General features: G+C 51.3%; 1 protein-coding gene across 1 annotated transcript in view; it reads right to left on the bottom strand.

Moving 5' to 3' along the window:
* LOC139346609 (histone-lysine N-methyltransferase 2C-like) overlaps nucleotides 1–19,444 on the bottom strand; it is a 57,931-nt gene that overhangs the window by 36,435 nt on the left and 2,052 nt on the right. The window contains exons 2-20 of the mRNA XM_070985765.1: nucleotides 17,336–17,569; nucleotides 15,854–15,933; nucleotides 14,803–15,607; nucleotides 14,506–14,685; nucleotides 14,147–14,169; nucleotides 13,743–13,832; nucleotides 13,452–13,561; nucleotides 13,214–13,364; nucleotides 12,698–12,869; nucleotides 12,049–12,163; nucleotides 11,764–11,927; nucleotides 10,873–11,588; nucleotides 10,165–10,829; nucleotides 9,785–10,008; nucleotides 6,985–7,127; nucleotides 6,666–6,896; nucleotides 4,679–5,739; nucleotides 4,352–4,459; nucleotides 1,287–1,412 (exon numbers count right to left, since the gene is read on the bottom strand). Coding sequence (XP_070841866.1) covers nucleotides 1,287–1,412; nucleotides 4,352–4,459; nucleotides 4,679–5,739; nucleotides 6,666–6,896; nucleotides 6,985–7,127; nucleotides 9,785–10,008; nucleotides 10,165–10,829; nucleotides 10,873–11,588; nucleotides 11,764–11,927; nucleotides 12,049–12,163; nucleotides 12,698–12,869; nucleotides 13,214–13,364; nucleotides 13,452–13,561; nucleotides 13,743–13,832; nucleotides 14,147–14,169; nucleotides 14,506–14,685; nucleotides 14,803–15,607; nucleotides 15,854–15,933; nucleotides 17,336–17,568 — 5,397 coding nt within the window. The 5' untranslated portion in view covers nucleotide 17,569. The remainder of the gene's footprint in view (nucleotides 1–1,286; nucleotides 1,413–4,351; nucleotides 4,460–4,678; nucleotides 5,740–6,665; nucleotides 6,897–6,984; nucleotides 7,128–9,784; nucleotides 10,009–10,164; nucleotides 10,830–10,872; nucleotides 11,589–11,763; nucleotides 11,928–12,048; nucleotides 12,164–12,697; nucleotides 12,870–13,213; nucleotides 13,365–13,451; nucleotides 13,562–13,742; nucleotides 13,833–14,146; nucleotides 14,170–14,505; nucleotides 14,686–14,802; nucleotides 15,608–15,853; nucleotides 15,934–17,335; nucleotides 17,570–19,444) is intronic.

Genomic DNA, 19,444 nt, shown 5'->3' with positions numbered 1-19,444 from the left:
CCAGGGAGAAGGGGGAGGAGAGAAAGCAGAAGGATGAGTGGGGAGGGGTGAAGAAGAAAATGAGGAGGAAGAGGTGAAAGAGATGGGATGTGAGGAGGAAGAGGAGATGGAGGATAAAAATGTAGAAAGGAGGACAGGAAGCAGAGAAAGAGAAAGAGAAGGAGAAAGGGGAGGTGGTATCAAACCATGATAGTAGTGACATCACACGACTCCTCCCTCACCTGAAACTTAAGGACTGAAGGCCACGAAGGAAACTTTGGTGTTTGCGTTCACATTTATTCAAGGTCTAATCACATGTTTCTCAATGCCCGAACTTTCCAGGTTTTCCAGGTCTGTGAGGAGCTCTGATCTGGATCAGCCGCTCCGCGTCCAAATCACAAACCATCCACCCAAAGTCATCATTAGCACACGAGGAAGAGCTGCGTGAGTCCGGACCTGAAGAATTCAGACTGAAGGACAGTGTCCCTGAACACAGCTGTCCTCCAGCACCGCAGCAAGCCGCTCCTTCACCCTGACTTTCCAGACAGAGCAGGAGGTGCCTCAACAGATGGGCGGAGTCTCGGTAAGGCGACTACAACCTGATGCTGTACAACACTGTGACCACTTGCTGATCCTCGCTGACATAAACTGACCTGGAAACAGCACAAAGACAGCAGGTCTGATCGGACCAGACTCAGGTGGGACGGCTGACACCACGTCTGTCTCTGTGCTGGACTCAGAGCAGTCAGCATGTCCTCACAGCTGGTACATGGACACTGTCTGTCTCACTCTCTGTCTTCACACACGTCCATGGGCAGCAGAGACGTGTCCGATGTCTACCCTCCCTCATGTCTTCTCACACTCAGCTGTCCTGGTGGTCTAGTGGTCTTGAGGACCGTACCGTTTCTGTCGTGGATTCAGCGCTGACCTCAGGGAGCAGCTTTGACACTCTTTTCTCGTTGCATTGTGGACATTTTAAAGCATCACACGAAGCACTCGGCGCTCTTAACGTGAAGAACAGGAAGTAAAATGTTCTACACGACAAGAGAAGCAGTGATGACTCACACCACCTACTGTTAAGCTCCACCCACCACACTCTCACCTGACATCTGCAGGTGTCCTCAGCCTCACACACACACACACATGTTAGTAAGCTGCTGTTAGCTGCAGCACACACAGGCAGACTGAGAGTTGGGGAGCGCTCGTTTTTTATGCTGTCCCGTCCCAGAGGGGCAGGTGTGTGTTAGTATGCTGATGGTTAGTCACAGCCGACAGACACCTATCAGAGTTAGGGTGTGCTTCTTTACCACTCTCATGCTCCAGAGGGGGGAGTCCGGTGGACGGGGCTTAGGGCTGTCCCACCCTCCCTCCCCCATGGAATCCTGGGAGGACGAGGGGGGGCTCACCACCCTGCAATTACTCCACCACGAACCCTGAGTTAAGGGGAGGAGGAGGAAGGTGGATGGAGCGAAGGAGGAGGAGACCACAGAAAGTGAGGAGAGGAGGAGGAAGAGAAAGGAAAGAGGAGGAGGGGTGAAGAATGAGAGGGGGAGGAGGAGGTGGGGGACAAAATGCAGTAACATAAATGCAACAGCCACAAGACAAAAAGTCAAACTGAAAAATAAAATGACATGCAACCAGTCAGAAGACAGACAGTCATACTGGGACACAGACTGGGAGCAAAAACCAGTAAACGTAAACATAAAATCAGCTGATTCCTAGACATAAAATCAGCTGATTCCTAGATGTAAAATCAGCTGATTCCCTGACCTAAATTCAGCTGATTCCTGGACAGTAAAATCAGCTGATTCCCTGACGTAAAATCAGCTGATTCCTAGACACAAAATCAGCTGATTTTACATCCAGGAATCAGCTGATTTTACATCTAGGAATCAGCTAATTTTACGTCTAGAATCAGCTGATTTTACATCCAGGAATCAGCTGATTTTACATCAGAGAATCAGTTGATTCTGATTTTGTGTCTAGGAATCAGCTGATTTTACATCAGGAAACAAAATCAGCTGATTCCTGGACGCAAAATCAGCTGATTCCTAGATGTAAAATCAGCTGATTCCCTGACGTAAAATCAGCTGATTCCTAGACACAAAATCAGCTGATTTTACATCCAGGAATCAGCTGATTTTACATCTAGGAATCAGCTAATTTTACGTCTAGAATCAGCTGATTTTACGTCCAGGAATCAGCTGATTTTACATCAGAGAATCAGTTGATTCTGATTTTGTGTCTAGGAATCAGCTGATTTTACATCAGGAAACAAAATCAGCTGATTCCTGGACGCAAAATCAGCTGATTCCTAGACGTAAAATTAGCTGATTCCTAGATGTAAAATCAGCTGATTCCTGGATGTAAAATCAGCTGATTCCTGAACGTAAAATGAGCTGATTCTCAGTGCTGTAAAGTATCTGCTGTCTTCCGTGTCTCCGTGGACAGACAGGTTAGAGATCCAGACACACTGAGGTCAATGTATTACCAGCAGACAGGTGAGAATATTAATCAGGTGGTTCACGCTAATTAACAAATTAAAGTGCAGCAGACTTTCATTTCTCATCAGTGCAACAACATCCTTCAGCAGGAAACAGCTGATCAAACGGAGCTCACCTCTCCTCAGGTAACTCTTTCATACACACCTGTCACCAACACTCCCTCTGCACGACACTTGATGCTCTCCGACTCATTAAGAGGGACAGACGTTCCACCAATGACCTTCGCACACGTCTCACCTGCTACCTGAAGCCGGTAGCCAGGTGACGACGTCACGAAGCAGCCGAGAGAAGGAGCACAGAGAGCGTCGAAGCTAAAGGAGGCTCAGACAGAGGAGTCTGAAACATGTCCACCTCCTTCACTCTGGGACACAGTCCCACACGTGTCCTCTCACAGTTCTGCAGCGTTCACATACAATACAGAAAATACTACAAAGACAGAAGAACGGGGGACAGATGCTGTGTCCAAACCTCTGCCTGAGTCTGTACGTACACATATAATCCAGCACATAGTCTGAAGAACATCACGTCAACTAACAACAACGGACTCCTGCTGCATCCCAGCACACACACACACACACACACACACACACACACACACACACACACACACACACACACACACACAGGAAAACAAAGAGCTTCATGCAATGATCTTCGCATGTGATCTGTGTGTGTGTGTGTGAGAGAAAGAGAGAGAGAGAGAGAGAGAGAGAGAGAAACAAACATGCTGAAGAACAGAATGAATGGACAGGTGAGCAGGAAGTGGAACAGGAAGTTGCATCATGTCTTCAGCTCAGCAGTTTGGTACTCAGCCCACATAGAACGTGGTCTTAATAAACGCCATCTTCCTCAAGGACTGGGCTCCTCTTCAGCTTCCTGATGACGATGATGAAGATGCTCCTCTCGATCTCAGATTAGCCGTCTCTGTCCACAGGTCACATGTCTCTGTGGTCGTCACAGTGAACGGCTGAATGTCGATCAGGGCTCAGGGTGAGACTGCGACAGACCAGATCTGGACCTGGTTTTTATTTTGAGGAGATGTGAGAATCTCCTCTCACGTGCTGCCCTGCTCAAAGGCAGCAGCAGAGACAGTTTGACCACCTTGATGATGATCCAGGATTGTGTTGTGTTTGGACCAAGTCGTCCTCAGAGGACGTTCTGTCTCGGTGGAGTCCCCATCAGGGGGACGTCCTCCATCCGTCACAGAGCGGCTGTGCTGCTGCTCTGCTTCGGTTTGACGTCTCTTTGTCTGTGGCAGTCGGTTGTTCTTTTGATGTTTCTCACAGTCACAGGGTCAAATGTGTCAATAAGAAATGAGAACAGACGAGAACTGTGCATTGATGACCAATGAGAGGGGCTGGTGAGTTTCATGGTGGTTGGCATTACCGCCATCTGCTGGACTGTCACAGCGTCCACGTGCAGTGATCACCTGTAACCCACACCCACTCAGGTGCTGCCTGTTTTCAGGCAACTGACGCTACACATTTCTGACTTCTGTCCCACCCAGACAAAGGACTGAGGATGTGAAAACAGCTGAGCTGGTTTGATCAGAGCAAAGAGAAGAAGAAGAAGAAGAAGAAGAAGAAAAAGAAGAAGAAGAAGAAGAAGAAGAAAAAGAAGAAGAAGAAGAAGAAGAAGAAAAAGAAGAAGAAGAAGAAGAAGAAGAAGAAGAACCAACACCTCAAATCGACTTCAACAAGAAGAAGAAAACAAGCGTCAGAATGAAACATCAAAGTTTCCTGATTCCATTTCTGACAGTAAACACACACACACACACACACACACACACACACACACACACACACACACACACACACACACACACACACACACACACACACACACCCTCCAGGTCAAAGGTCACGTACCTGTTTGATCCTGGCTCTGCCTGGAGAGAACTTCCTCTTTGAGATGGCCGGTTTCCCCATGCCGATTTTAGGGGTGAAGGGGAGCACAGTGGTGGGAGGTGCCTGCAGCTGGAAACAAATAACATAATAACACAAATAATGGAAATAACACAAAGGGGTGTCAGTCACCAGGAGGAGAAAACAAGGAAGGAGACAGTTGAATGAGGAGAAAACATGAGGGGGAAACAAGGAGAGGTCAGTGGGTAGGAGGAGAAAACAAGGAGGTGCCAATCTCTAGAAGGGGAAAACAGAGAAAAGATGGTCACAGTTGTCTCCTCTTAGATTTACCTTGGAGAGAGGTGGAGACTCTCTGGCAGTGGGTGAGGACCGGAGAGGAGGTGAGGGCGGAGAGAGTGGAGGTGGGGTGATGGGAGCTCTGATGGGAGAGGTCTCAGGGGAGGCCTCAGTGGAGAAGGGAGACTGCCTCAGGCGGATGGAAAGGTCATCTGATGGCCTGGAGGAGCAGGGAGGAGGCCTGAGAGTCCGGCCCTTCCCCCGGTGGGAGAAAGGAGGTGGGCTGGGGGTGGAGAGGTGCAGGAGGGAAGGGGGAGGCGATGAGGAGGTCATCAGCTCCATCACCTCCACATCTAAGGAGGGGTCCAGTTCCAGTACTGGGCTCACCGGCTCCTCCTCCTCCATATCTGAATGGTCCTCCTGCTCAGTGCCCTCCCTCGCCTCCTCCACCTCCTGGTCATTCATGCTACCAGTCACTCCCTCCACCTGCTCCTCCTCTGCATACTGCTTCTCCCTCAATGGTTGTTGCATGGCAACCACCTCCGGGGCAGTTGCCACTTTATCTGCTGTTGGCTCCGGCATTCCAGGAGGCTCCACCTCCACCCTCTCTGAAGGCTTAACGTGTGATTGGTGCTCATCTTTGGTGGGTTCTACTGCCACAGCAACAGGTTCAAACTGGTCCTGTGATTGGCTGTCATCGTCCACCAATGTCACATGACAGGAAAGAGTTTTGCTCTCTAGCACCATCTCTGCACCCTCCACCGTCTCAGTTTTTCGTTGATTGGTAGGTTCCTCCTCCTGGTGGCAGTTATCCACAAGAGGGGAGGGAGGAGGTGGGGTGTGGGGGGAGCACAAGGGGAGTAAGGCAGTCCTGTGAGGGGAGGAGGGGGAGGCCTCTGGAGAGCCAGCTCCAGGAGGAGGAGATTGTGTTAAGGAGAGGGTGAAGGCAGGAGGTGATGATGGGGGGGTGCGGGAGGGCTGCTCGGTGGGTAAGGCTGAGTGCGGTGTGGTGGGTCGGGGGGAGGCAGGAGCTGGCTGTAGAAGGAGGGGGGAGGCAGCAGCAGTGTGAGGAGGAGACTGATGGACTTCATTTGGGACAGATCCCAGTTGGACTCCTGCACAGAGAGATAGATCAGTTTGACCAACAGGGCAGGGCAGCATCTTACAGGCCCGCCTCACCTGAACTCAGCAGTGTGACAGGTGGGGTCGAGCGGTTTACCAGTTTTGTCATGATTACGGTGTGATGTCATGCCACGACGTGGATTGTGCAATACCCTCATCGCTGTGATTAAAGTTTTAGCATATTGAAAATAATGTTCTTTACAGCAGGTGTGATAACATGCAGGTAGAGAGTTCCATACGTACTCATAGAACTGGAGTTACATCCGCTAGCTACTATTTTCCTCACAATAACACTGACTGCAGTAACGTGGAAATGTGGAAGGTAACATTACAACCAACAGACACTTATTTCTCTGTTGTTGGCTGCAAGAACTAACACAAAAATCTTCATCTACCATCACAATGTGAGGAAGAGGAGACCCAGTGGATTAACTTGATGGAAACAACAACAATTACTGGAAAACTCTGAGGCTAACAGTTCTCATGTTATTTATGTGCCAATCATTTCACTCTTTGAGGGTCAATACGAAGCAGAAGTCACTTCAAAACTGAAGCTCAAGGATGGGTCGAAACAGTCTTCAAACTTAGAACCTGTAAGCTTTGACATTTTCAGGATACTTTACTGTTGTACTTACATCACACACCGAATAAATGCTGCTAAGATGTCCAGTCCTACCACTGAGAATGAATCACTACATTTACCAATTAACCTACATCATGGGGACGGTTACTCCTTCCATTTTTGAATCCTTTCTTCTTGCCTAAGATGTCTTCCTTTACATTGTTAACTGAGTGAAAAAAGGTAGGATCATGCTTTGAGTGGAGTATCAGTTATTTCCAGTTCATGTGTCACTGTAAAAAACAAAAAACTTACTGTGACATGAACAGACACCTACAGGTAAACACTGCTGCTTCCTACCTGCAGGTGGACATTTTGAGCTGCTGTGCTGATCCTTCTCCTCATCCTGGTCTTGTTCCTCTCCTCCTTCTGTACTTTCAACATGCACCTCCTCGTCTGGGCTCTCTTTTGCTGTCCGATGAGGCTCCTCCACCTCCTCCTCCTGCTGTGGAGCTTTTCTCTCGATCTCCTCCTCTTCTTCAGTCTTCCTCTGTTGCACCATCTCTATCTGCTGCTCAGCCATACCTACATCTTGAGGAAGAGGAGGATGTTAAAAACTCAGCAAACCAAATTTTCCATACATACATGTGGCACTTCTTTAATGGTGAATGACACTCACCCACAGTGACTGCAGACTGCCTTTCTGGTTGACGCTGGGGGCTGGCATCAGAGTGGATTCCAGGACCAGCATCAAGCTGCACAGGGCTAGTAGGACCAGGACTCTGACTGGTTTCAGACTGCCCCAGGATGGCAACAAACGGACTAACAGAATCGGGAGCAGGGCTAGCCTCACACTTCAAAGGGCCACCAGGGAAAGATGTTGAACTAGCCTCTGGCTGCAGGGGGCTGGTAAGGATAGGACTGTAGTTAACCTGCATATCACCTGATTGCAAGGGGCCACAAACAGGACTAGCAGCTGGGCTGCTGTGCACGGAGCTAGCTTCAGCTTGTGGAACATGAGGACAGGATGTCTGAGGAGGGCTAATCTTTGAGGGGGCAGAGGGTGGGGGTGTTGCAGACGTTTCACTAGAGTGGCTTGTGCTAGGCATCGCAGTGTTATCCTGAGTGGGGCTAGAATGGACAGGGTTAGCATGGCTTGGACTAGCCTGAGTGGAAGGAGCATCAACAGGGGTGACTGATCTTCGACAAAGGGGGCTTCCTGGGGCCATGCTTTGTTGGTTTTCAACAGCAGACCTGTCAGGGGAATGAAGAGGACTACCTTGGGACTGACTAACCTGGCTCAAACTGGCCTGGTTGGGCATAAGAGCAGATGAGTCATCAGGTAGGGAACTGGCAGGTCTTGGGCTCATCTGCTTAATACTGTCTATAGGTTTAAAAAGCCCAGAATCAAGCTCCACCACACTGGGAAGAACAGAGCTTGGAGTGATGGAACTGGCCACCATGTCCACATTAAGACTTGAACTAGCTGAAGTAGGGCTCAGCACAGCCGGGCCAAACCCGGTTCCAGTGTCAGGATTTGGGCTGTAATGGGGGCTACCTGTAGGGCTATGATATGTTTCACTGGCCTGAGCTGGACTGTGAGGTGGGCTAACACAAGCAACAGTCCCATGTGCAGGGCTGCTGTATGTTGTGCTAGCTAATGAGGGAGTCTGTCTTTGGACTAGGCCTGAGTGGGCACTTTCAGCGGTGCTTTGTATGTGTACAGGACTAGCTTGACCAGCAGGACTAGACCTAGGTGGACTGTGGATATCAGTTACGCTAGCAGAATGGGAACTTGTCTGGCCACTATGGCTCAGACTGTGACTAACAGAGCTACCAGCTGGGCTAGTATCAATTGGCCTACAGTGTGAAAGACTAAAGCTAGTTGGAGTTGGCAGGGGGCTTGTCTGTGCTGGAGATGTCTGTGACAGAATGCAGGTAGTCTGGACACATGAAGGGCTTGACTGACCAGGATTTGGGGAACTTTGGCTTGTCTGCATCTGTGCGAACTCTGCAAATGTACAAAGAGAGGGACTAGTTGTCTCTTGAGCATGAATGGAGCCCATCACACTGTAGCCACTGTTAGCTTCTGTGTTGCCTGGGAAAGCATGAGTTGGACTAGTATTAGCTGGATAGTCCAGAGTGGATTTAGGATGACTGGGACTAGGTTGTGACTGAATAAAGTAACTGGGGTGGTCAACAGCTACCTCCATCTCCTTCTCTTGACATAAGATGGGGTGGATGAAAGTATCCAGGACTGCTGAGGGGTTGGCTGGTTGCACTGAGGATTTAATAAGTGATGCCAAGTGGTTGACTGGTTGCGAAGAAGAGCTGACATTGGCTGGGCAAGAGTCCATTTGCATGGGGTTAGCACAGGCCACAAGAGAGCTGGTAGGGCTAATGGGCATTTGACTGGCATGTTTGGGGCTGCAACTATCTGAGATATTTTGTATATGTGTGGGGATGTCTTTACCTTCAGTAGCTTCTGTGCAGCGAGATAGGCCATCACAACGAGAAATGTGGGTAGCTGGGGGAGGAATTTCCTCCGTGTCATCAGCACAAGGTGAGCAAGTTAGGCTACTGTGTTCCACTGAAGCACGAATGTGAAGAAGGCTTTCTGGTGTGGGCACGACAGAGACATGAGAAGGACCAGAATGGTCTGGGCTAAGTGAGCTACTCTGAATGGGAACAAGCTCGCTTGCAAGTTTTCCCTCTGTGTCATGGCTATCAGGGAGCATTGTGGACAGACTGGAGGTGTGAATAAGCAGGGCAGGGCTACTTTCCAGTGTTTGGCCATCAAGGTTAGGACTCAGCTGCTTAGGGCTATGTTCCAAGAACTTCAGCTCTGTGGTACTGGTTTGGGTGTATTCCTTTGTGAGTCTTGACTGTGGAGCAAGCTGAAGAGGAAGTAGGCAAAGCTCTGAAGGCCTAGCAGGCTGTGAAGAGTGGGCCTGTACTGGGCTTGCAGGTTGTGACAGACTACACTGTTTGGCTCTGAGTGGGGCTAATGATGGGCTACATGGAGCTGAAATAGGCCTGAATAAGGCATGTGTTCTTGCTGCTTGGAAAGACCAACAGTTGACTGGTGAGAGGTCACGGTCCAGTGTAGAAATGTGCTGCGCAGCCCCACATCCCACCTGAGCAGGACTGCTTGATCCAGGGCTCTTCTGATCCAGTGTAGGTGATCTTTGAGGGGGGCTGTGCTGAGGCTGTGCAATGATAATATTAGCATTACAAGGTCTATCAAGCTGGGTCTGTGTAGCGCAGTCCTGCACAGAACTGTGTGGTGGTGGGCTTTGCAGAGGTTCTGTAGGCCCTTCTGTAGGAGAATGCACATGGCTACATGATGTGGGACTACCTTGCCTTGGACTATGCCGAGACTCTGTGGCCATGAGCTGATCCTCAGTGGAATTCTGGGTACAGCTAGAAGAGGTGTAACTAAAGTGGCAAGGACTATGCTGGGTGTGTGAGGTAGTCACATGGATAGGACTTTGTTGCAGCTCAGCAGGACCAGCTGGGCATGGCATAGGATTTTTTTGGAGTTCTGTTGAACCAGACTGAGACTGTATAGGGCTTTGTGGAAGCTCTGATGGACTAAGGTGAGGTGGAGTGTAGCTGTTGGGTTGTTCTGTATGATCAGGGTCAAGTGATGTAGGTCTTTCTTGGAGCTCTGTTGGACCTGGTGGAGGACTTTGTGGGAGCACTGTGGGATCAAGGCGAGATGGTAAAGAATTTTTCTGGAGCTCTGCAGGATAGGAGTGAGATGGTGCAGGACTTTGTGGGAGCTCTGTAGAGTCAACGTGAGATGTCAAAGGGCTATTTTCAAATTCTATTTGAACAGGATGACATGGTGGTGAACTTTGCTGGTGTTCTTTTGGATTAGAGGGAAATGGTGCAGGACTATGTTGGAATTCTGTGGGTTCCAGATGAGATGGCGCAGGACTCTGCTGGGTCTCTGTTGGATCAGAGTGAGACAGTGCAGGACTACGTTGGAGCTCCGTGGGTTCAGGGTGAGATGGTGCAGGGCTATGTTGGAGCTCTGTTGGATCAGTATGAAGTGGCGCAGGACTGTGTCGGAGCTGTGTGGGTTCAGGATGAGACGGCGCAGGACTGTCCTGGAGCTCTGGGGGAGCGGGGTGAGATGGCGCAGGACTGTGTTGGAGCTCTGTTGGATCAGTATGAAGTGGGGCAGGACTGTGTTGGAGCTCTGTTGGATCAGGGTGAGACGGTGCAGGACTGTGGCAGTGATCTGTTTGATCAGTATGAAGTGGACTGTGCTGGAGCTGTGTGGGTTCAGGGTGAGATGGCGCAGGACTGTGTTGGAGCTCTGTTGGATCAGTATGAAGTGGGGCAGGACTGTGTTGGAGCTCTGTTGGATCAGTATGAAGTGGGGCAGGACTGTGGTGGAGTTCTGTTGGATCAGGGTGAGATGGTGCAGGACTGTGTTGACGCTCTGCTGGATCAGGGTGAGACGGTGCAGGACTGTGTTGGAGCTCTGTTGGATCAGTATGAAGTGGGGCAGGACTGTGGTGGAGTTCTGTTGGATCAGTATGAAGTGGGGCAGGACTGTGTTGGAGCTCTGTTGGATCAGTATGAAGTGGGGCAGGACTGTGGTGGAGTTCTGTTGGATCAGTATGAAGTGGGGCAGGACTGTGTTGGAGCTCTGTTGGATCAGGGTGAGACGGTGCAGGACTGTGTTGATGCTCTGCTGGATCAGGGTGAGATGGTGCAGGACTGTGTTGATGCTCTGCTGGATCAGGGTGAGATGGTGCAGGACTGTGTTGATGCTCTGCTGGATCAGGGTGAGATGGTGCAGGACTGTGTTGATGCTCTGCTGGATCAGGGTGAGACGGTGCAGGACTGTGTTGATGCTCTGCTGGATCAGGGTGAGATGGTGCAGGACTGTGTTGACGCTCTGCTGGATCAGGGTGAGACGGTGCAGGACTGTGGTGGAGCTCTGGGGGAGCAGGGTGAGATAGCATACAAGTTTGCTGTGATGGTGTACAAAGGGTCTTGGTAGGACTCTGTGGTGCGTCTGAAAAGATGAGCTGGATTGGGCCATGACTGATAGGTGGAGCCTCTGTGTGACCTGGAATTTGTGGCTGTGAAATGATAATGGTTGGTGCCTGTGTGGGACTGAGCGGCGAGGCTGTGGTAAGACTGTGTGGGACTGAAGTCTGTGGGATTAGCTGCTCCTCCTGAGGCCTGCAGGTGGCGCAGATGTAATCTTCAGATCCTGCCCTGTCCTCCCCAGCCTGGACAATGCACTCTGTGTGGACACACCTGTAAAAAAAACACAAATTAAAACATGTATGTACGCTGAGTTTTAAACACACATCAGACCAGACAGCAGCGGTGTCTTGACATGTGACAAAAGGCCAGGTTTGCCACTGTCCTATTTCTGGATTGTGTGTGAGTGTGTGTGTGTGTGTTAGTGTGTGTGTGTGCGTGTGTGTACCTATAACAGCAGATACAAGTCAGATATTCCTGTGGTGTGTAGAGGTCCGGGGCACGGTCACAGAGAGGGCAGAGCAGGGCCGGGTCACATGACTCACACAGAAATGGGTGATTGGCCCACTGCCCTGATGACCTCACACCACAGTGGCGGCAGACTCTGCAGTTCTACAGGAGAGAGGTTTTAAAACACAAATTCACACACACACAAGGTTCAAAGCTCAACACTGAGACTGACATCAGCGTGTGTGTGTGTGTGTGTGTGTGTGTGTGTGTGTGTGTATCTCACCTTGCAGCTCCAGCCAGTGCTTGGTGTGTGATCCAGAGGTGGTGTGAGACAGTGTGTGTGGTAGCTTTTATCACAGCGTTCACACACCAACAAAACACCTTCATCCCCTCGTAATCTAACACACAGACAGACAGACACACACACACAGCGAAACAAAAAGCAGATTGGTCGGATGACAACCGGTATGAGTGGAGGAAGAGGAGGGTCGTGCTTGGTCCCTGTCCTGCAGACATGTCCGTCACCTCGTGGACGTTTCATGTGATTCACTCGTTTCATCTCAGCAGTGTAGAAAAGGTCCGGTTACATTAAAGCTGCAGTCACTGATTTTATGGCCTCTAGGGGGCAGCAGCACTCCACAACACTTAACATCAGTTTCTAAAGTCGTCATGAATATCTCGTTACTGAGTCGCATATTTCCACGTTCAGTTGTTAAGGATCAAGCTGGTGATGGACATGGACTCTGTTTGTGTCTACTGATGGACATAAGTCCAGTCCTGTTCTCTTTTAGCTCTGGTTTTGGTCTCCTCCAGCTCCAGAGGTAAACATCTGCTCTTTAGCTGCTAAATGCTAAATGTCCACAGCTGGTCTCTGACTTTATGAACGACTGTCCATCACTGAAACAATTACCAAACATGTGAGAGTGTGTTACCTGCAGCCCTGACACACCCGACACTGAGGACACTGCCAGCCGGCCCGGCACAGGGGGGAGGGGGCCAGAGGGGGGTCCAGGCAACGTCCATGATAACAGCGACCACAGCAACAACACATCAACAGACCACTGACATCACCGCCATCCGAACACAACACACACTGTGAGGACACTGCAGAGAGACAGAGAGAGAAAGACAGACATAGAGACAGCCAGAGAGAGACAGAGAGACAGAAGCCAAGTTTGAATTTCCAGAAAGTCCTTCAAAACGTTATGAATGTTTGAATCTGATGTCCTGATGGAGAAAAACAGCAGGTGGAGCTAATCCTCCGGTCTGAAAACACCAATGAAGAAGAGACACGACGAGCCGATGTAATAGAAAGAGCTGCAGTCAAACGATGTACCAGTTTCACGTCTTTTCACTGTTTTTTATACACAGTACCTGTGTGTGTGTGTGTGTGTGTGTGTGTGTGTGTGTGTGTGTGTGTGTGTGTGTGTGTTGCACACAGTGTGTACCTGTGTGTGTGTGTCTTGCACACAGTGTGTGTCTCTGGGTCCAGTCCTGGTGAGCTCCGGCAGCAGCAGCACAGGGGAAGTGGTAGCTCCGCCCACAACTCGTCTCCCGGCAACGCAACGACGCTCCGAGCCGACGGCAGAACGCGCACACCTGGACAGGTGAGAGAGGGGTGGGGCTTAGCGAGGCCACACACAGCTGTATTCCTCCTGACTGTGATCAGATGCTACACAAACCGACCTGCGTGCTTCCTGAGTCGATGGCTTTGTCCACGTAGAGCAGTGATTGGCCTTCGCCACGACACACCCCCTCTGACCAGGCTGCACACTGCAGGTGAGCACAGCACTGACCTGCACGCGCACACACACACACACACACACACACACACACACACACACACACACACACACACACACACACACACACACACACACACACACACAGTCAGGTTCACCTGAAAGGACCGACACTGACGGATGGCGGTCAGGAGTAACTATGGAGTTAAGGAGAGGAGGAGTCAGCTTCCAGTACCTGTGGGGTCGAACAGTGATTGGACGTTGATGTCATGTGGAAGGCCGACGGGTCCGAGCTGCTCCACAAACTCTGAGGAAGACTCCTCCTCTGAAACACCAGGAGACACATTCAAGAGGTGATCAATAACACTGATATCTGCAAACTGAGGAGGAGCGAGAAGGAGGCGAGACACCGACGGCTCCCGGCAGGAGGTGTGCCGCCACGCTGCCCCCCCACAGGTGAAACGCAAATAAACAAATAAACAAACGTGCTTTCCTGCAATCAATAATTCAATAGATCAAATGAAAGAAGAGGAGACAGAGGGAGGAAGAGAGAGAGGCACAAAGAGTCTTCATCACGTTCTTCATCAGCAACTGACTCCAGTCTAAACCAGGATCATCAAACAGGAACAGAGTACTCACCGCTCTGCTCTGGACTGCTGCACCTACAAACACACACACACACACACACACACACACACACACACACACACACACACACACACACACACACACACGCAGACACACACACACACACACACACACACACACACACACAATCACACACACGCAGACACACACAATCACACACACGCACACATACACATACACACACACACACACAATCACACACACGCAGACACACACACACACACACACACACACACACACACACACACACACACGTGAACACTGTACTGAGTCAGGAGGCTCTTGTAAACATGTTTTTGGGTGGTTTGACTTATTTTGAAAAGGACTAAACAGGAAGTGAGGTCACTCACATGGGCGGGGCCTGGTCACCACGGTAGCAGTGGTCGTGGCAGTCGTTGTCCCGGTCGGAGGAAGCGCGGCGGTTGAGGATGTGGAGCGGGATGTAACCGGGCGTCGGGCCAAACACCACCAGGCGGCCCTGGCCCAGGGGGGGCTCGTCACCACGGTAACAGAAGGCACACTGCTTCAGACTGCCGAACGAGGGACACCGAGGACACGGACAGACAGAGGGACAGAGACGCCTGTTTAAAACTGAACCTTAAAGTCTCACAAGGGGGACTGGGACGCATACACACACTCTGTCTCACCGTTTTTTGGTGTGTCCAAGGCTGGGGGTGGGCGAACCCCCGGAGTCCTCTGACAGACACCGCTGGAACAGAGGGGACAGCGAGTCCTCGTCCTCCAGCCGGCCGCAGGGAGAGACCGGAGGACTGGAGCAGGGACTCAGGGCAGGACTATGCTCCGTGGGACTGACCCCGGCCCTCTCTGTGTCCTTTGGAACCATGTTAGGACCGCAGTCCACCTCCATGGGGGCAGGCATGTGGCTCGGGATGGGCCGGTCGTCCTCTGCAGGGTCAAGAGCTGGTTTGGGGCTGGGGGTCAGGCTGTGAACTGGGGAGTGGGGCAGGGGACTGACTCTAAGTTCTTCCCCAGGACTGGACGTTGGTCCAGGGCTGGAGGCTGGTCCAGGGCTGGAAGCTGGTACAGGCCTGGAAGCTGGTCCAGGGCTGGAAGCTGGTCCAGGGCTGGACGCTGGTCCAGGGCTGGAGGTTGGTCCAGGGCTGGAAGCTGGTCCAGGGCTGGAAGCTGGTCCAGGGCTGGAGGCTGGGAGCAGGGCACGAGGAACAGGGCTGGTTCTGTTCTCCTCATTCACACTGGGAGGTGGTTCTGGGCTGGACTCTGGGACTGTGGGGTCAGGGTCAGGGTCTGGCTCAGGTTCTGGGCTGAGATGGTCTTGGTTGAGTTCAGGTTCAGGGTCAGGTTCAGGATCAAGGTCCGGCGGAGGTTCCAGACTGAGATGGTCCTGGCTGGGTTCAGGGTCAGGTTCAGGGTTTGCATTGGATTTTCTCCTGGAGGTGGACCGACGTCGTCCTGTTGTCTTCTCCTTCCCCTCTGCATGCACGCACACACACACACACACGCACGCACATCAAATCAACGTAAAACAAAAACTCAGAACAAATTTGTACAAAAAAGATGAAAATCAGAAAAAAGAGATCCACTGGATCATGAGGAAGGACCAATCAGAGGTGCACAAACACCCACACACCCACACACCCACACAAACACCCACACACCCACACAAACACCCACACACCCACACAAACACCCACACACCACACAAACACAAGCACACACCTGTTTTTTGGGGGGTCTTCTTCTCCGTGGCGTCCATGCTTTCTTCATCCTCTACCTGGGCTCGGCCTCGACTCCGCCCCCTGCGTGCACGCGCACACACACGCACGCACACACAAACAAACACACACACACACACCAAAAGCACAGGTGGTCAGTTGAGCAGAATCGACTCGGAGTTTAAACCTGCTGCGAGGACACAGCCGATTACTTCCTGACAAGCGTCTGTCCACTGGAGCCACAGCACTGTTGAGACACGTCCTCCATGTCTCACAGCTGACTAAAGAGATGTTTACAGCTCGTTCAGAGGGACACGTTCAGGAAGCGGATTTATAAAGCAACATCAGGACAAAGTCCAATAACGGGACATGGACACAGAGCAGACCTGAGACCTGCTGCTGACACAGACCTCCAGCGCAGGCAGCGGCCTGACCGTCCACAGCTGGATCCTGAATTTGATCAGGGGCCAATGAAGAGACACACTGAGTGTGAAACTTCGGTTTCATCTCAGGTTTAGTGTCTCAGCTGACACGCTGGTCCAGAGTCAGACGTTGGTGACCGACTGAGGTCTTCATGAGCCGGAGCTGCTCGCTCGTTAAAGCCTCCTCCAGCCTGTGCTCCTACAACCAGACTGACAGATGGATGGAGGGAGGGACTGTCTGACTGATGGAGAGACGGATGGAGGGAGGGACTGTCTGACTGATGGACAGACGGAGTGACTACAGTACACACAGGGACTGTGGGGAATAAAATCAGGAGACGTCCTGATCACATATGGCACACGTGTCGTGTTGAGGATATAAAACAGGTGAAATGTGACTCAGGACATATACATCAGGACATTCACTCCACTCTGTCCACAGCCTCTCCAACAGCTCCTGCTGAGACACAGACAGACAGACAAGGAGAGAGACAAAGAGACAGACAGAGAGAGACAGAGAGCTTTGCTCCCAAATGCACATTGGCTGTAGGCTGGTGATGTGCTAGCAGCTAGCGTTAGCGTGGCGAGTAACGAGCAGGAGACGAGCTGAGACGGATGGTCCAGTCCAGACCTGACGACGCACAGCAGCCAGACGCCGTGGTGGCGTTCGGAAACTCTGTCAAACTTTATTTCCTCTGCAGCAGCGAATACGCCTCCGTTAACGCCACCAGGAGCTTATCTGGACGCTTTACTGTTAAAGCTCCGCCCCCGCAGCTTCACGGAGGTGACGTGCAGCTCCGACTGACTACACCTGATGACCTACGGCACACCACACAGGTGAGAGACGAGGAGAACGTTCGTCAACAGTCACGTGAACAATGTGATTTCTCTAAGTGAATGAGCAAAAGGACAGTCCTGAACGTCCCTCGCAGTACTGTGTTTACATGAAAGTACTCGAGTACTCGTACCTGAAACCTGAACATCAGTATGCTTGAGTACATGAAGTCAACATCACTCACAGGTAATCACAGGTATCATACAAACATCTCCACAGTCACACTTACTTCTTCCTTGATTTGGGGGGTGGAGGAGGAGGTGCAGGAGGTGGAGGAAGAGGGGCGGGAGGCGCAGAGCGGCCGCTGCTCCCATCTTTCCGAGGTCGTCCACGAGGCCGCCTCTCAGGGGCGGGGCTAGCGGCGGCGGCAGCCTTGGCCAGCTGAGCGCTACGTCCGGCCCGAGTGATGGGAGGGGCTGGTCCTCTGTCCCGAGGCTCCTGAGACTGAGCCTCAGATGGCATTCTGGGTAAAAAATGAGAGACAGGTTCAGGTTTGGTCCACTGGAACAGACACAGAGAGGGAATAACTGTTAGCACACAAGAGGGTCATTCTCAGGCCAGCGTCTCGGTCTCTGACAGACCACCGGTCACATGGCTGGACCTGTGGAGGCAGCAGAAGACAGACCGTCCATTTCAGCCTCACGTGTCCACCCACTTTAAACTTGTGACTAAACTTCAGGGACATTAGCAGTTATGGACATGCACAGTGTGGACGGAGACAGCAGCTATCAGAGGAACGAATGGGTATCTTCTTTGAACACCGTGTCCACTCTTTCATACGTCCACGGCTTAAAAAGACAACGTCTCCATCTGCTGGTGTCTCCTGACAGAACCCAGATCGATCACATTTAGAGCTTTGATGGATCAAGTTGCTGTGAAAACTGTCACGTGATCAATATTTGGGTAAACAGAAGCCTCAGATCAGACTCAGCGTTAGCATGCTGTCGACACTGAAGGGACACTTTTTAATAACGTCTTTCTAACAAACGTGTGGACGGCATGCGGCGGATGCTGATCTGCTGTCAGGTCACATCCTGACGGGTTTCCTCTGGTTGGCGGCGGCGCTCAAAGAAACCCAGTGACATTCAAATATGAGGTCAGCATCGACCGCCTTCACCTGCAGCCACGACGTGTTCACCAGGCTCTCGTTTTGCTTGATCATGTGACTCGTCTTCACACTAAACGGACCAATCAGGTGCCGTCCTTCAGCCAGAGGAGCAGGTTGTTGTGATGGAGAGCGATGAAGAGCAGAAACAATAAGCCAACATCAGCTGGTTGTTTCTCTGAGCTCTCATTGGCTCTCAGAGCCTCCACTTTGTTTCTAACGGAGCGTTCTGGAGGCTGAAACCTTAAACTGACGCAGCACATTTAGACATCAGACTCAGGAGCCGGATTCAGGTCTGACCCCGTCCCCCAACGAAGGACACGAGGACATCGCTTCAGTTTCTGCACAAATCAAAGTGAAGTTTGTTGACTGAATATTATCAGTGATCAACATCAACAGACTCATCAGTTTTCTGATCACTGCTCTATCAGCTGCAGCAGCAGCAGTGAAACAGACCAGAATCCAGAACCTGAACAGAACCTCCTCTGGAGCAGGTTAGCTGTGCAGCATCGCTTCATTCCTCTCACTTTGTGTCCACCCCTCTGGACTCCACCTGAGTCTGGATGCCAGCTGAGTCTGGACGCCAGCTGAGTCTGGACGCCAGCTGAGTCTGGACTCTGATGTCACAATCAGTCTCAGATTAACAACAAAGACACACTTTTAAAAGATGGTGTGTGATCATGTTGCTTTCATTTGGCAGATGACATGTGAGGAAGGATGGCTGAAACCATCGGGTCCTTCCTGATTGGCCGCTCCAAGCTCAGTATCTGTGGATGGGAAGAGAGTTACCGAGCTCAATCCTCACACCTCCACCCAATGAGCAGAGGGCGCCACCCCCCACCCCCCCACACCCGATTCATACCACAACAAACCAAAGCTGCTTTGAAGACACCCTGACACCGAATCCACGTCAGGACCAGAGCCGGACCCTGAGGCCAGCAGTGTGTCCCGCTGACAACATGTCGACCACTATGACTGACAGCTCATCCAACCATTCATAGCACACTTCCTCACAGTAACCAATGAGGAAAAAGCGTCCTTTGTGACCTTTGACCCCTGCTTTTGTTGCTGTTATTCATGTCTAAATTCATGTCTTTGGTGGCACAGTGGTACAAGTAGTAACACTGTCACCTCACAGCTAGAAGGTCCCAGGTTCGATTCCCGCTGTGGACACTGGGGGCGTGTCCTCCACCATGCCTTCTGTGCCTGCTGCTCGAGGAAAGGTGCCTTTCT

The sequence above is a fragment of the Chaetodon trifascialis genome, chromosome 18 (assembly GCF_039877785.1).
Source record: "Chaetodon trifascialis isolate fChaTrf1 chromosome 18, fChaTrf1.hap1, whole genome shotgun sequence".
Classification (NCBI taxonomy): domain Eukaryota; kingdom Metazoa; phylum Chordata; class Actinopteri; order Chaetodontiformes; family Chaetodontidae; genus Chaetodon; species Chaetodon trifascialis.
The sequence above is the reverse complement of the archived record's forward strand: the minus strand, read 5'-3'. Positions and strand labels throughout refer to the sequence as shown.